Raw genomic sequence first — 13,996 nt, 5'->3', positions numbered from 1 at the left:
CTTAAGACCCTTAATCACATCTGCAAAGTCTGTTTTGCTGTATAAGGGAACATTCTCCAGTTCCAGCAGTTAGGACACTGATATGGGGTGGGGGGTGGGGGTTGGCATTAGTGAGCCTGCCACACAGGCTCATTGCAGGCCATTCTGAGATGGCTGCCTGGGGCAAGCCAGATACCCACTGGCTTGCCCCAGGCAGTCACCCTGTGTCAGTCCCCCTCCCCCCCCCCCCCCCCCCAACAGCCCAGGAGCTTTTGTGGGCTGAGCCTGGGGCTGCTACACATCTGGCCCTAGTGCCCAGCCTGAGACCATGGCAGCCAGAGTTCAGGGCTGTTTGGAAGAGGGGAACATGTTGGCCTGTCCCCACGGGTTGCCCCAGTGATCAGACCCTGTCCTGCCCCTGACAGGTTAGGCCTTTCAGAATGGTGTACAGCTCACTGCAGACATTCATTCAACAAACCCAATGCTGTTCAGGGTCTCCTGATCCCCACCATCACCCCGTGAGGGCCGGGGCCTGGCAGGAGCCCCATTTTGCAGATGAGTACAGTAAGGCCAGTGAGGCTAAGTCCTGCCTGGAGTAGAGGTGTTTTGGGAACTGGTCCAGGAGAGCAGAAGACCTTCGTTTTATAGACGAGAACTCTGAGGCACAAAAAGGGTAACTGTCTCCTCACCTGAGGACAAGGGTAAGGATGTGGAGGGGACATTTGAAGGCTCTGATTGGTCCTCGGCCTGGGCATTGGAGGTTGCCATGGGCGGGCACGTGACCTGGTGCCGAGCCATCCATGGATGCTGCGGGTGCTGCCAACCACCTCCCCTCGGGGACGCGGTTGCCATCCTAGAAGGTGGCATGGGCTTCCTACTGCCTCATGAACAGCCTCAGCCAGAGTGGCCTGCGTGCTGCAGATCCCGCCGCAGTGTGGGTCTCCATATTGTCCTCACAGCCAAGGCCATGGCCCTATGGGCCCTGCGTTTGTCTCAGCAGCTGTTTTCTATAGTCTGGTCTGTCTGCCGGCGTCGTGGCCTTCCCGTGGTCCCGCCTTGCTGTGAGCCATGCAGGAGCTGGGATCGTCTCACCGCACACTCCCGAGGGCTCAGCCTGGCTTTCGAACTGTTGTAACTTGGCTGTGGCAGTGTTCCTCTGCTAGCCCCCTCTTCCCTCTTCCTCTCCTCTGCACCCCATCCTCCAGCCTTGCCTAAATGGTTTCTTCCTTCCAGAATGTTCCATCCTCCTCCTAACTTTACATTTCCACCTCTTGAAATCACAGCTCCCCACTTGAGATCCCACTTAAATGCCTCCTCCTCTGTGAGCCTTTCATGCCCTGTCTGCCTGAATCCATGCCCTTTTAGAACAGATCTCCCGGCTTGGTACCAGCGGCATTGTGTCACTCCTCCACTGGGCTGACCTCCCGGCAGAGCCCCCCACCCCCACCGACTCCTCTGCCCCTTGACCAGGCATGGGGCAGGTGTGGGAAAAGGTTGGAAGGTGAACTCCCAGGGGCTGATGGGCAGGGCATCCCTGTCTTTGCTTGAGGGAAGGGTGAAGGGTCAGGCAGAGCAGAGCTCTGACAGGAGACAGGCTCCTGGCTTGGTCCCCAGCACATCTCTTCCCGAGCCCCTCGACTTCATCTGCAATGAAAATAGTACAGAGGTTGTGCAGGAGCTCCAGCTAGGAATTGAGCATCAGTTTCCCTGTCTGAGAAACGGGTATCAGCCCAGCAGGTTTCCAGCTTGAATCATCTTGGAGGACACGGTGCTAGAAGCAGACTGCCTGTTCTGGAAGCAGGAAAAGAGGCTGTCATGGTGACAAACGCAGCATATTGAAAAAAGCAGGAAGTGTCCTCTTCCCCAACCATTCAGTAGGGAGAACCTGTAGACCGGAGAGGGTAGGGGCTTGCCTGCGGTCACACAGCACAGTGGAGCCGGGGTGGCTTCAGTAACCTGCTGGGGTCTCACTTTGTCAGGGTGATTCCCTTGTGGGGAGTGAGCAGTACCTGTGAGCAGAGCCTCCCAGCATCACCCCCACCCAAATTGGACAGGAAGCAGCCCCTGGCGAGGGGTGGGGGGGTTGAGGGAAAGGGAGGGTGGGCTCTGCTGCATCTGCCCCTCCCTCCAGCACCTTCTCACAGGAGGTGGTTTGGGGTCTGGAGCTCCAGTGTAGGGTGACCAGCTGCCCTGGGTGTCTTGGGATGCGTGACCTTCAGTGCCCACACCAGGTGAGCTCGCCGCTTGCCCTGCCCGGAGCCCATCCCCTGCCCAGGAGAGCCCCTGTCTGCGTAAGTGTGGCTTCTTCCTCCGTCCCAGCTTCTTCCTGTCCCTGCCCTCGGCCCAGCTGGAATGCTCCTTTTGGAGGTATCTCTCCCAGCTATGCCTGCTGGCCGAGATTCCCGGCCTCCTCACGACATCCTGTGGGGGGACCCAAGGCCCAGCGAGGAACAACTCGCTGTGGGGCAGAGGCCTCGGACAAAGCTGGGACCACACAGAGAGCCAGCCCAAAGCTGGCTCTTCCCTCATGGGCCCTGCTGGGGGTTCCTCATCGCCGTAGCACCAGAGAGAGGCCTATGCCCCACACGTGCCTGGCCCTGCTCTCTCCACAGCTGCAAGCATTGGGCGACTTGCTTGGGTGTCTGTGTTCCATAAGATCCCTGCAGCTGGGTGGGGACGGGATTGGATACAGGAACGGTGGGGGAGGGGAGTGGAGAAGAAAGACAGGATTTCCCAGCCTTGGTGCCAGGCCGCCTGGCGCGTTGGCTGGGATGACTCACTGGGCCCGGCCCCCTGGTGCTGCTGCTGGAGCCCGGAGTGTGACCTGGAGCGTGAACCAGATTGTGAACCGGATCGTGAACTGTGGCCAGCTCTCCCTCCTCGTGTACTTTCCCTCCCCCACCCACCATGCTTTCCTCAGCACCCAGTACACACAGGAGACCAGAGTGGACCCACGGTAGCCCAGAGATACACCTCGAGCTGGCTAGTGATAGCTGGGGGTGGGGGTGGGGGGCAAGAGGAGAGTGGGAGTGGGCTGCGGGGGGCATACATGGACAGAGCCAAAGCCACGCAGACAAGCAGGCAGTCACCAAACTCTGGGGCTCTCCCTTTCCAGGGCCCTCCCTGGCATCTGGTCTGTCCCTGCCTGAGCCACAGCCTCAGCCCCTTTCCTCAGAACCCACCTCTGCCCCTCCTTGGCTACCCTGTGCCCTCAGTAGGAGCCCAAGCCTGGCATCCTGGCGCCCCAGCCCAGCAGAGCTGGTCCTGCCAGCTTTTCTCACCCCCCCAACCCTGCTCTACACTGGGGACTTCCAGTTCTCCCTCCACACTCTCCTGCCTTCCCTCCACCTGGACTGAGTGGGTCCTGCTCGCCCGCCCCCTGCCAGTCTGGCCTGGTCTTCAAGCCCTGCTCTGGTTTGCTCTGGTTCCATCTTGAAGAGATACCGCTGTTCTTCCCATCCCTGTAAACCTGCCTACATCATGCCTTCCCCCTGGGAGTGCTGACTGCTGAGTGTCTGGCTTAGTTCATGGTTTGTGTCATGTCTGTCTGTCCTTGCCTCCCCTGAGACAGCGGTGAGGCTGTGACCCTCCTTGTCAGCTCAGGGCCAGCCCAGAATGGCTGTCAGCACAGATCTGCACATTGGCATTGTCTGTGTCCCCTGAATTATGAGACGCAGCTGTGCAGCCTGCCCTTGACCATGCGGCGAAGGGGAGGGGGCCCTGTTGCTTGGAGTGGGGTGTAGTGGGAGGCCGAGGAGGGGAGATGGGGGGCTCTGGTGGCTGGGCTGTGGGTGTGGGGCGTCCCTGGCTCCTTCGGCTGGCACTGGATGACGTCCTCTGTGCCGGGCCCGTGCTGCACGATGGGCACCTACACGATGGCATGTGGGGAATCCCAGCTCAGAGGGGGGGACCCCCAGCAGGCCTTCCCAAGTTCTCCCTTTCACGTCCACAGCCGGCTTCTCACCAAGGAGAGTTGTCTCCCTCTCATGAAGCTCTAGATGCTGCCTTCTCTCCGTTTACACAGGAGTCTGTCATTTCAAGTCCCGTGGCCTGCTGTCTGGTTTTTCTGCTCTAGCCTCATACTTTGCTAGTGCATTCTCCATGTGGCAGCCAGTTGAGTCTCTAGTCCTTCACCTGCTTCTCACTTCTCCGTCACCTCAGAAGGAGCCCGGTCCCTGGCTGGCGTTGGGCACCAGTGCTAGGCTCCGGTGAGCCTCACCTATGACCTCCTCCCTACCCGCCGCTGCCACTCTGGGTCAGCCCAGCTCCTTGCCCTGAGCAACAGGGATATCTCCTGGGGTTCCTGGCTGCACCCCCTTCTCAGAGAGGATACCCTAGAGGCATGTGCCCAGGTTGGGGTATGGGGGTGCTACCCTCACCTTGTGGGACCCTCTTTTGGGTTAGAGCACTCCTGGTGTCAAAACCACAACATTCTGGAAGGAGGAGGATGAGGCCTGCAGAAGGTCACACAGCCTGTATGTCCCAAGGCCAGGCCAGGATTGGGGCTCCCTCCCTGCTCTTCACCCTGCTCGCTCCACTGTGGGTGGCAGGCAGGACCCTCCAGATACGGAGTGTCTGGCTTGAAAGGGGCCCAGAACTGGCAGGATCGGGAGCACTCGATTCAGCCAGCCCTTCTTTCCAGTGCCATCGTGCTGGCTGTTGGGTTGAACATTTTATGAAAGTGTAACTGCCGTGTGGAACAGCATGACTGCCGTGTGGAACAGCGCATAAACCACAGGCATCCAGCAGCGTGAGCACAGCCTGGCAGCCTCTACCCACCACCAGAAGCTGGATTCTCAGATCTCCAGAAGGCCCCTCGGGCCCTGGCAGTCAGTGCTGCCAATGCCAGCCACCTTCCTGCCTTGTATTTACCACAAATGGGTTATGCCTGCTTTTCAGTTTTATGCGAATGGGGCAGCAGTATTCCTTCTCTTGACTGTCACCCTGGTAAGGCCCACCTGGGGCCCTGTGTGCGGCAGTAATTCACTCATTTTTGTTGCCGGGTACTATTTTGCTGTGACACCGTCTTTATCCTGTCTTTTATTGGTAGACATTGGGTATTTTTTTCCAATTTTCAGCTTTGACAAACACTCCTGTGGTAAACGTTCTTGTACATGTTTTCTGGTGAATATATGCATGCATTTCTTTTCTTTCTTTTTGTTGTTGTTGTTGTTCTTCTTTTTTTAAAAGATTTTATTTATTTGTTTGAGCTAGAGTGAGAAAGAGAGAAAGAGGGCATGAGCTGGGGTGGGGGTTGTGCAGTGGGAGAGGGAGAACCAGACTCCCCGCTGGACGGGGAGCCTGATGAGCCCCTCATTAGGGGGCTCAATCCCAGGACCCGGGATCATGACCTGAGCTGAAAGCAGACGCTTAACCCAGGTGCCTCGTGTGCGTGCATTTCTGTTCGGTATATACTGAGGAGTAGAACTGCTAACTATGTATTTGTTCAGCTTTAATACATATGGTCAGATGGTTGGGCAAAGTGGTTTTACCAGTGTAGACCTTCCACCACCAGTGCTGAAGAGCTGTACACGAAGGAGGGCTTGTGTGCGTGTGGTTTTCACTGTAGCCATTCTGGTGAGGGTGGAGTGGTGTCTTCTCAGCATTTTATTTTATTATTTTTTTAGGTAGGCTCCATGCCCTTATGGGGCTTGAACGCACGACCCTGAGATCAAGGGTCCCGTGCTCTACCAGCTGAGCCCGCTAGGCACCCCTCTTGTGGTGGTTTTAAGTCGCATTTCTTTGATGACTTGTGAAGTCAAGGGTTTTTTCTTCTTCTTTGGCCAGATGGGCATGCTCTTTTTCTCATGTTTTCTTCAAGAAGCTTTATCGTTTATCCTTTTGGTTAGTTTTGAAATCTATGTGGAATTGTTTTTTGTGTAGAGTGGGAGGCAAGGGTTAAGATGAATCTTTTCCCACCTGGATAACCCAGTCGATGCAGCACCATTCATTGAGAAGACCATCCTTGGCCCAGAGCACTGTGGTGTCTCCTTTGCCATAAATCAAGTGTCCTACTTGTGGTCCTTTTTCTGGACTCTTTATTCTGTTCTCTTCTGTTCCATTGGTCCTTTGTCTCCGCTGTGCCCAGTACCACACTGTCTAAGTTATTAGAGCTGTGTGATGTGTCTTGTTAACTGCAGTGCGACTCCCCCTAACCCTCCTTTTTCCTCAACTGTCCCCTGCCCTCCAGGGCTCCGGGTCCCCACCTCCCAACTCCCCCCACACCACTGTGAACTTCATAGTTTTCTTTAAATCAACTTCCTTTTTCCTTAATATTTCTTTCTTTCTTTTTTTTTTTTTTTTTTAAAGATTTTACCCATTCATTTGACAGACCGAGATCACAAGTCGGCAGAGAGGCAGGCAGAGAGAGAGAGAGAGAGAGGAAGGGAAGCAGGCTCCCTGCTGAGCAGAGAGCCTTATGTGGGGCTCGACCCCAGGACCCTGAGACCATGACCAGAGCTGAAGGCAGAGGTTCAACCCACTGAGCCACCCAGGCGCACCAATTTCCTTAATATTTCTTAAAGGAAACTGTGTGTCTACTAAATGGAAAGTCATTATTACTATCCACAAGTCCAAAGCCACTGGTGATAAAGTAAAAACAGCAGAAAAAACCCTTCACTTTCCGCCAGGCGCTGGTGTCTGCTGAGGTCTTCTCCTCCTGTCAAGCGGGTGGACCAGGGCCCGTTAGATGGAACTGAGCTCACTCTCGGAGGGAGTCCTAGAGAGAGCCCCACAGGGGCAACAGAGCTTTCTTTCTGATGTCTTTACTGCCACATCAGAGTACATGCTCAGGTTTTAATCCGAGGCCCTGTCTTGGGAAGCCCCGGTGTGAGAGGGAGTCTGGAAGCTTGGGATCCAGCCAATGGGCTGCAGATTTTGGACACTTGTCTCGATGTTCTCATCTATAAAATGGGATGAGACTCTCTCTTGTCCTTCCCTGGCTGTGGTGACTGCATCATGCAGGGAAGTCCCCTTGCCGACAGCCCTGTCCTGTCCTGCTGCTGGCTCAGTGTGACCGGCAAGAGGAGCCCTTACCCCACCTGGTGCGCAGCTGGGCGGTCCACACCGCCTCCTGCTGGCCTAGGAACAGCAGACCAGGCTTCAGCCTCCTGGAGGCAGGTCTACACCATTTCCAAGGTGAGGACAGAGTCTTGCAGGGCAGGCCTGGGCCGATGCCATTTTCTTTCCCAGTCACCTGAGAAGCTACAATCAGGTAGGGCTGACAGAGAGCTGCTCAGAGGGATTCACGCCTTGCCTGAAGATGCACAGCACTGGGTGGTGCAGTCAGGATTGGAGCTCAGGTCCGACTGGCCTGTCCCAGACTGGTTGCTCTGAGCTCCCTGGTGAGGGCTCTCAGGCCCTTGTTCTGTGCCCACTTAGCAGCCCCATGCTCGGTCCGCGGGCCCCACCATGCCAGGCTGGGTCTGGGTGACCTTGCACTTTCTTGCCACTGAGACTTGGCTTGAGCTGTTCCCTCTGTCTGGAGTGTCCTTTGTCTCCTAAAGAATGGCCGGCTTCTGGGGCCTGGCCTCTGTGAAGGCCTCCTGGCATCGTTCTTGCCGGAATCTCTGAATGACGTGTTCCCTGCCGCCTTGTGTCTTTTGGCCACACTAGACCATGAAGTCCCTTGGGGATGGGGACCTTGAGTTGTCGTTGCCCTCCTGGCAGGGGTGTGGAAATGCAGTGGGGTACCCCTGATGCCAGCAATGGCCTCCCTTGGGAATACAGGGCATTCTGTGCGGCCATGTCTCCTCTGATGCTCCCAGAGTCCCTGGCTCGTTAGCTCTTCCTTCCAGGCAAGGACCACACAGATCAGAGAGGTGATGGGGCATGTCCAGGATCGCACAGCATAAGAGGACATTGGGAACTAAAGCCAGTGCTCTGTCAAGATCCGGAGAAGAGCTAGCTGCTGCAGTGGGAGCCAGGGTGGTGGCCGTGATGCCCCTGGGGACAGCAGGGGTGTGGAGATGGGCTGGCATGCAGCCAGCGGGAGTGGGCGGGAGGGGGGCAGGCCCTGCCTTCATGAGCCCTGAGGGCTGGTGTGGCTCCCACATGGAAAGCTAAAACCTTTGGTGGTCCCTGCCACTCTTCGAGCCACCCCCGCCCCCACCGCCCCCGCCACATAGAAGAGGTTTCTCCTTCACCTGTGTTGGCTCTTTCAGTATACATTGACTTTATCTACCCCCCATTGTTGGACCCTTGGGGGACACAGAGGAACTGGGTGTGCTGGGCTGGGGGGATGGATGAGTCCTGTGCAGGTAGAGGACGATGTGGGGGTGTCGCAGGGGTTCCAGGACTGTGGGGGGGAGAGGGGAGGGGAGCGGTCCTTGGGCTGAGCTGTGACAGGTGAACCGCCTGGAGCTCTTAGCGCTGTAGCTTGGCATGCAGAATGAATGGTAGGGGTGGGGTGAGGTGGGCAGGCACCGAGGGAACAGGACAGGCTGAAGGCAGTGGGGACGCTCGGGCTTTCCTGTTAATGCCGGCTTGCGCACTGTATGAAGATGTCCAGAGACCAGAAGCGCCGTTCTCCCAGCTCAGGCCCAGAGAGAAGAGCCCCTGGGTTTGGGAGCCGACTCTCCTGACTCTTGGTTTGTCCACGGCCTTCAATGCTCATGTCTGCACAGGGAGAGGGCAAAGCTCAGAGGCTCTCGACTCTGACCTCGTGGGTTTGTTGACCCAGTGGGTGGAAAGGGAGATGATCTTGGGGCCCTCAGAAGGTGTGGGAGGACAGTCGCCATGAGGACCCGTGTGTGCAAAGGCTGGGGCCAGAAGAACCTGGCGTCGGTAGGCCAGCAGGAGCCTCGCTGGCAGGGGTGCAGCTGGTGAGATGGCTGAGCTGGGGCAGACCTTCAGCCAGGCCTGGCCCCCGTTCTCCTGGCCTGGGCCCAGCCAAGCTCTCCTCTCTCCTCCCCCACCTCCTTTCTGTCCTCTCTGGGAGCGTTCACCATGGTGTGGTCTAGAAGGCCACCAGAACCCTTATTCTCCAGGAGCTTGACTGTGTGACCTCGGGCAGCTTGCTCCCCAGCTCTGGGCCCTCTGGGCTCTGAACATGGAGTTGCTAGAGCTGATTTCTGGGATCCTGCTCTCAGCTTCCTTGATCTAATTCTTGTAGCTTTAATTGCTTCCTGAGCAGGCCCTTCCGGAAACTGTGATGCTAATAACTCTCCTGGTTGGCCGTTTGCCAGAAGCCCAGGGGTTGGCTCTCTCGAGGCTCCCCTCTTCTCTTTCCCTCAGGCCTCTAACACTGGGAGGCTGGGTGAGTGTGGGCCGGGTTCTGGGCCTTCCTGGCCGAGGGATGGCCTGAGGTCACACAGCATCGGAGCAGGCTGGGTATAGATGTGGGGCAGAAGGTGAGGTTGCCGTGTGTCCTTGGCACTCGCCAGGCAGAGACCCCAAACCCTCTGATTTCCCTGCCGTCCATCCGGATCCCATACTGACCACCCATCTCACCTTCTGCCCTTCCTACTTCTCCCTTCCCCGTCAGATCCCTCCCCTTTCCCTTCCCGTGAGGCTGGCTCAGTCAGGGTGTGTGGCGTTGGGCCTTTCTCTGTGCCGCAGGATCACTGGGCCAAGATGAAGGCACCAAAGGATGTGGGTTCAATTCCAGACTCTGCCATGGGACGCCGCCAAGGCTCCTCCCTTCACTTAGCCTCAGTTTTCTTTTCTGAAAAATGGGAACAATCAAAGACTTGGCCAGCACTGTTTGCAAATACTGCACACGGCCCTCTTGCCAGCTGGTGTGCCGGCAGGTGCCAGAGGGATGGAGCTTCTCTCTTGGTAGTGAAAGGTGGTTTGTTTCCTCTTCTCAGTCTCCTCCCTCTGGCCTGCCAAGCAGCCTTCTCAGCCTCGGGCTAATCATCACACATATTCCACTTAGTTAAAGCCATGTTGTTCCTACTGTGGAGCTGAGGAAATGGGGGCTGAGAGGTTCAGTGACCTGTTCAAGGCCACACAGCAGGTGAGAGGTGCAGTTGGGACGGGTACCCACATCAGACTTGCTCTCAAACCTGTGTTCACCCCAGGAGCCAGCCTGCCTCACTTTGGTTTTCCTCATCGGGGCTGGGAAGCCAGGGCCTATGGCCCAGCGGGGTGGTAGTTTGCTGCCCTGGGCAGACCCCAGGACCAGCAGACCCAGGGGTGTGGAGCTCTGCCAGCAGCCCAGACGGAGTCTGAGATACGGGGGCTGTGGGTCTGACATCTGGCCGTCTGAGCATCAGTCAGGGCCTCTCAGGAGCAGGCCGGCTGCTGTTCCCCAGCCTGAACCCTCCTCCCAGGCCTTGCCTGGCCACATCCAGTCCATGTCCCTTGTGTTGGGTTAGCACACGGCTGCCAGCCCAAGGGGGCTACAGGGAGGCGGCTGACAGGAACAGCCTCCTTCTATTCTGGGCTCTGTGCAGGGGCTGCACGTGCATGGGGAACCAACCAAGCCGACCCTGGTCTTGGGGCTCTGGTCTAATGGGCACCTGCGGTTCTGCTTCCTGGGATGGGAATCCGTGGGAGGGGTGGAGGGAGATGAGGAGTTCAGCGTGGGATCGGTGCCCGTGGGTGCCGGGGGCCCTCATTGGGTTGGGGGACCCGAAGAGAGGTCCAGGCTGAGTATGGGGTCATGAGGCTGGGGAGGTGAGCAGAACACAGCTTGGTGCAGTGCCCCAGGACCAGAGGGAGAGGGAGGGCAGGGATGGGGGAGTGTCAACCAGGGCCGCTGCCTCTCTGGGCCCGGATGAGACTGTTCTGAGACTGTACGGGAGTGAGACTCGGTGAAGTCTGCGAAGTCATCAGGGAGAGTCTGGCGTAGGAGACTGGGAGGCTACAGAGTGAGGGATCTGGGCCTCGGGGGAGGTTAGGTCAGTAGGATTAAGGAGCCATGAGGAGATGTTTATTCCAGAAGCAGGGTGAAGGAGGCAGTGCTGGAGGGCTGGCGGGGGAATGAATGTGAGCGATGGCCACAGGGGGGCGCCCTCCCCACGGGGCAGAAACGGACCTTTAGATGAAGTGGGGAGGGTCTGGAGGAGGGGCGTTTGGAGGCAGTGGCCCTGCTCTCCTGTGCCTGCGAAGGCAGCCAGGGAGCTGCTGGGTTAGCCAGGAGTCAGACTCTTCCCTAGGAGGTGTAGGGGGATTTGGGGACAAGGGAAGGAGCAGGCGGGTGCGGCCCTGGAGCCCCGAACACCTTGGGATTGAGCCCGTGGCCTGTTGGCCTGGAGGCTGACGTTGCCTCCAAGCATCAGAAGTGAGAGCATTCAGGACGAGGTGTCTGGTCAGTCGGTTCCTGTCCCTGCCGTGCTTGTAGCAGCCGTGTCTGTCCCTGCCTCTGAGCCTCGGCTCCTGGCCTGAGCGACAGGGTGGAGGCTGCCCACTACCCAAGGCTCCCCTGACTCAATGGGCGCAGGTCCTCCAGTCTCCTCAGTAAGTGATGATCTTCTCACCCTCCTGTTGTCCCAGGTACCTCAGGAGCCACCCACGTGCCCGCCTCGCTCTCTGCTGCCTTGTGTCGCCCCCCCCTGCTGGGGCAGCGGCCACCATGTTCTCGTGTGTGAAGCCCTACGAGGACCAGAACTATTCTGCCCTGAAGCGGGCCTGTCTGCGGAGGAAGGTGCTCTTCGAGGACCCCAACTTCCCGGCCACCGATGACTCGCTGTACTATCAGGGCTCCCCGGGCCCCACGGTCAGGTGGAAGCGGCCCAAGGTCAGTGTCTGGCCACAGCTGGAGCTGAGGCGAATCGGCCCAGACCTGCCCAGTGTGCAGCGGATAGGCCGGTGGCTGGTCACCCCGAGGCTCCCGGTGGGGGGGGGGGGCTGGGAAAACGGAGGGCCTTCCTGCTGTGGGTTTTTGCCTGGACAGGGAGCCGGGCCATCACCCTCATCCTGGGGCCGCCGCCACCTGGCCAGGACCTCGCCCCCTCTCTGAGCCTCAGCTTCCTCACAGGGCAAAAGGAGTGCCCTGGCACCCAAAATAAAACTCAGGGTGGTTTGGGGCTTAAAAAGGAGGCAAATGTTTTACTCTAGTAAAGCAGAGAGTGACATTCGAGTGTAAGCGATTTGCTGGTTGTTGTCGTCATGATTCTGAGACGGTCATTTGCCACAAATGAAAAGTATTTATGGTGATGGTTCATCGATACTGATAACAGCAGTAAGAAGTCACAGTGCCCTCGAGGGTTGTTGGGAGCCTCCTGAGAGACGGCCTGTGAGCCACCGGCACCGGCAGCAACACCATTACTGTGGAGAATGGTGAATCTGTGACATCTGTCTGGCTGTTGCCCAGCCTTGGTCGCTGAGGCTAGAGAGTGTTGAACAGAACTGTTTGGCCTCATGACACAGTTTTGTCGACTTTAACCCCAATCCCTGCATGTGAGCGTGGGTGCCCCCGGGACCTGGGTGAGGGGGCGGCTGCTGGCACTGAGTTGGTCACACAGGAGGGACATTGGTGCAGGGAGCTGTGCTGTGCTCCCTGCCCCATAGTTAGAGGAGGCATCTCGGGATCGGAGGGGGAGGCACCGTGTGGAAAATATGGGAGACTTGGAACTCTCCGGCTTTTTTGGGACGTGGCGGGAACATCAGGGAAGAGGGAGTCTGAGTCCTGTGGTTGGTGGGGCTGGTGTGTCCTGGGGCAGCCGGATCCCGGGAGGGTGGTTGGGGGCCGGGGGTGGGGGGCACAAGGCTTTCAGCAGGGTGTGACGGGGCAGGTTTGTGTTTTATGAAGTTCCCTCCGACCTCCTACACATTTTGGGAAAGTGGGATTCAGGTTTCGTGTTCCTCTCCTAGTCTGTGATCTCAAGTCCATTCCAGCTCAAAAAGCCTGTGTATTTTCTTGGACTGGGGTGTTTGAGAGGTAGAGGAACTGAGGCCAGTGGGGGAGGGCGCATGCTCTGACTGCCCAGGGAGCCGGTAACTGAGCCGGGACGGGACCCAGGAGTCCTGCCTGCCCTGGCCCTCTGCCTGACACCTTGGTTCTCTGGAACTCCCAGGAGCCTCCTGGCCTGGCCATAAGATTCCTGCCTCCCAGGCCCCCTATGCCCACGCCTTCCTCTCTGTCCTTTGTCTGGTGGGTGGGGAAGGAGGCTAGCCTCAAAGGGCCTTTGTGAGGTTTTAGGGGTGTGTGTGGGGGGGAGACACTTGAGCTCTCTGCCTTCCTCTCACTCCACCCCTTTGCTGCCCTTGTCCTGCCCTCTGGCCAGCACGCAGACATTTTAGATCCGTGACTCTGGAAGGAGGCTGGTGAGGCATGGCTGGGGAAGGTTAGGCTCAGTGTGGTGAGAGGAGGAGATGCCAGCCTGCCTGGGCTCAGCATCCCCCTGCTGTGTGATCCTGGTGCAGTCGCCTGCCCTCTCTGGGCTCCTTTTCCTGCCAGAGGAGGAGCAGAGCCTCCCTGCCCTGCCTGTGGAGGCTGGTGACAGAGGGCTTGTGGTGGTTGGTGTTGACAGGGAGATATCTGAGTGCACCCCAGGGCTGGTGGTAGGGGATGGGTTCTGGCTTTGGGAGGCGGAGTTCACGGCCAGGGACAGTTGGGGGGGGTGGGATGAGGAGGTGAGACGGGGTGGACCAGGGTGTGATGGTGGTTGTATAAGCAGCACCTGCTAGGTGGTGTGGGGCTTACCCTGTGGTCAGGCGGTCAGGACGGCTGGTTGGTGGAGCAGGAAGTCAGGCCCGGCTTGCCCCAGGCGGATGAGGCGAGGCCAGCCCAGTGGGGTGACCATTAACTCCCAGCTTCTTGGTCCTTGGCCAGTGAGTTGGAACTTTGTCCTAAGGCAGCTGTGTTTCTGTGGAGTCTTACTTCCTGCGGCCTGTGACCTGACTTTATAAATAGAGTGAAAGGCTCTTTCTGGATAGCCCCTGGGAAGGCCTTCTTCACTCCCACCCCACTTTCCCCCCTTCTCTTTAAGTTGCTCAGTGTCATGGTCTCTCTCTTCTTGAGGATCTCAGACAGGCTCTCTCCCTGCTGGCCTGCTGGACTTCACTTCGCATTCTTCCAAAATGGAATGTGAAGGCTCGTTTTTGAGCTAGATGAACTTGGCCCCACCTC

The 13,996-nt window shown here is 58.0% G+C and overlaps 1 protein-coding gene across 5 annotated transcripts in view; it reads left to right on the top strand.

Annotated features, from left to right (window-relative positions):
- The window catches only part of CAPN5 (calpain 5), a 53,241-nt gene that overhangs the window by 5,100 nt on the left and 34,145 nt on the right, over positions 1-13,996 (top strand). For all 5 annotated transcript variants that reach the window (XM_059188266.1, XM_059188275.1, XM_059188285.1 and 2 more), the window contains exon 2: positions 11,419-11,662. In XM_059188266.1, coding sequence (XP_059044249.1) covers positions 11,498-11,662 — 165 coding nt within the window. In that variant the 5' untranslated portion in view covers positions 11,419-11,497. The remainder of the gene's footprint in view (positions 1-11,418; positions 11,663-13,996) is intronic.

The sequence above is a fragment of the Mustela lutreola genome, chromosome 1 (assembly GCF_030435805.1).
Source record: "Mustela lutreola isolate mMusLut2 chromosome 1, mMusLut2.pri, whole genome shotgun sequence".
In the NCBI taxonomy this organism is placed as follows: Eukaryota; Metazoa; Chordata; class Mammalia; order Carnivora; family Mustelidae; genus Mustela; species Mustela lutreola.
The sequence above is the reverse complement of the archived record's forward strand: the minus strand, read 5'-3'. Positions and strand labels throughout refer to the sequence as shown.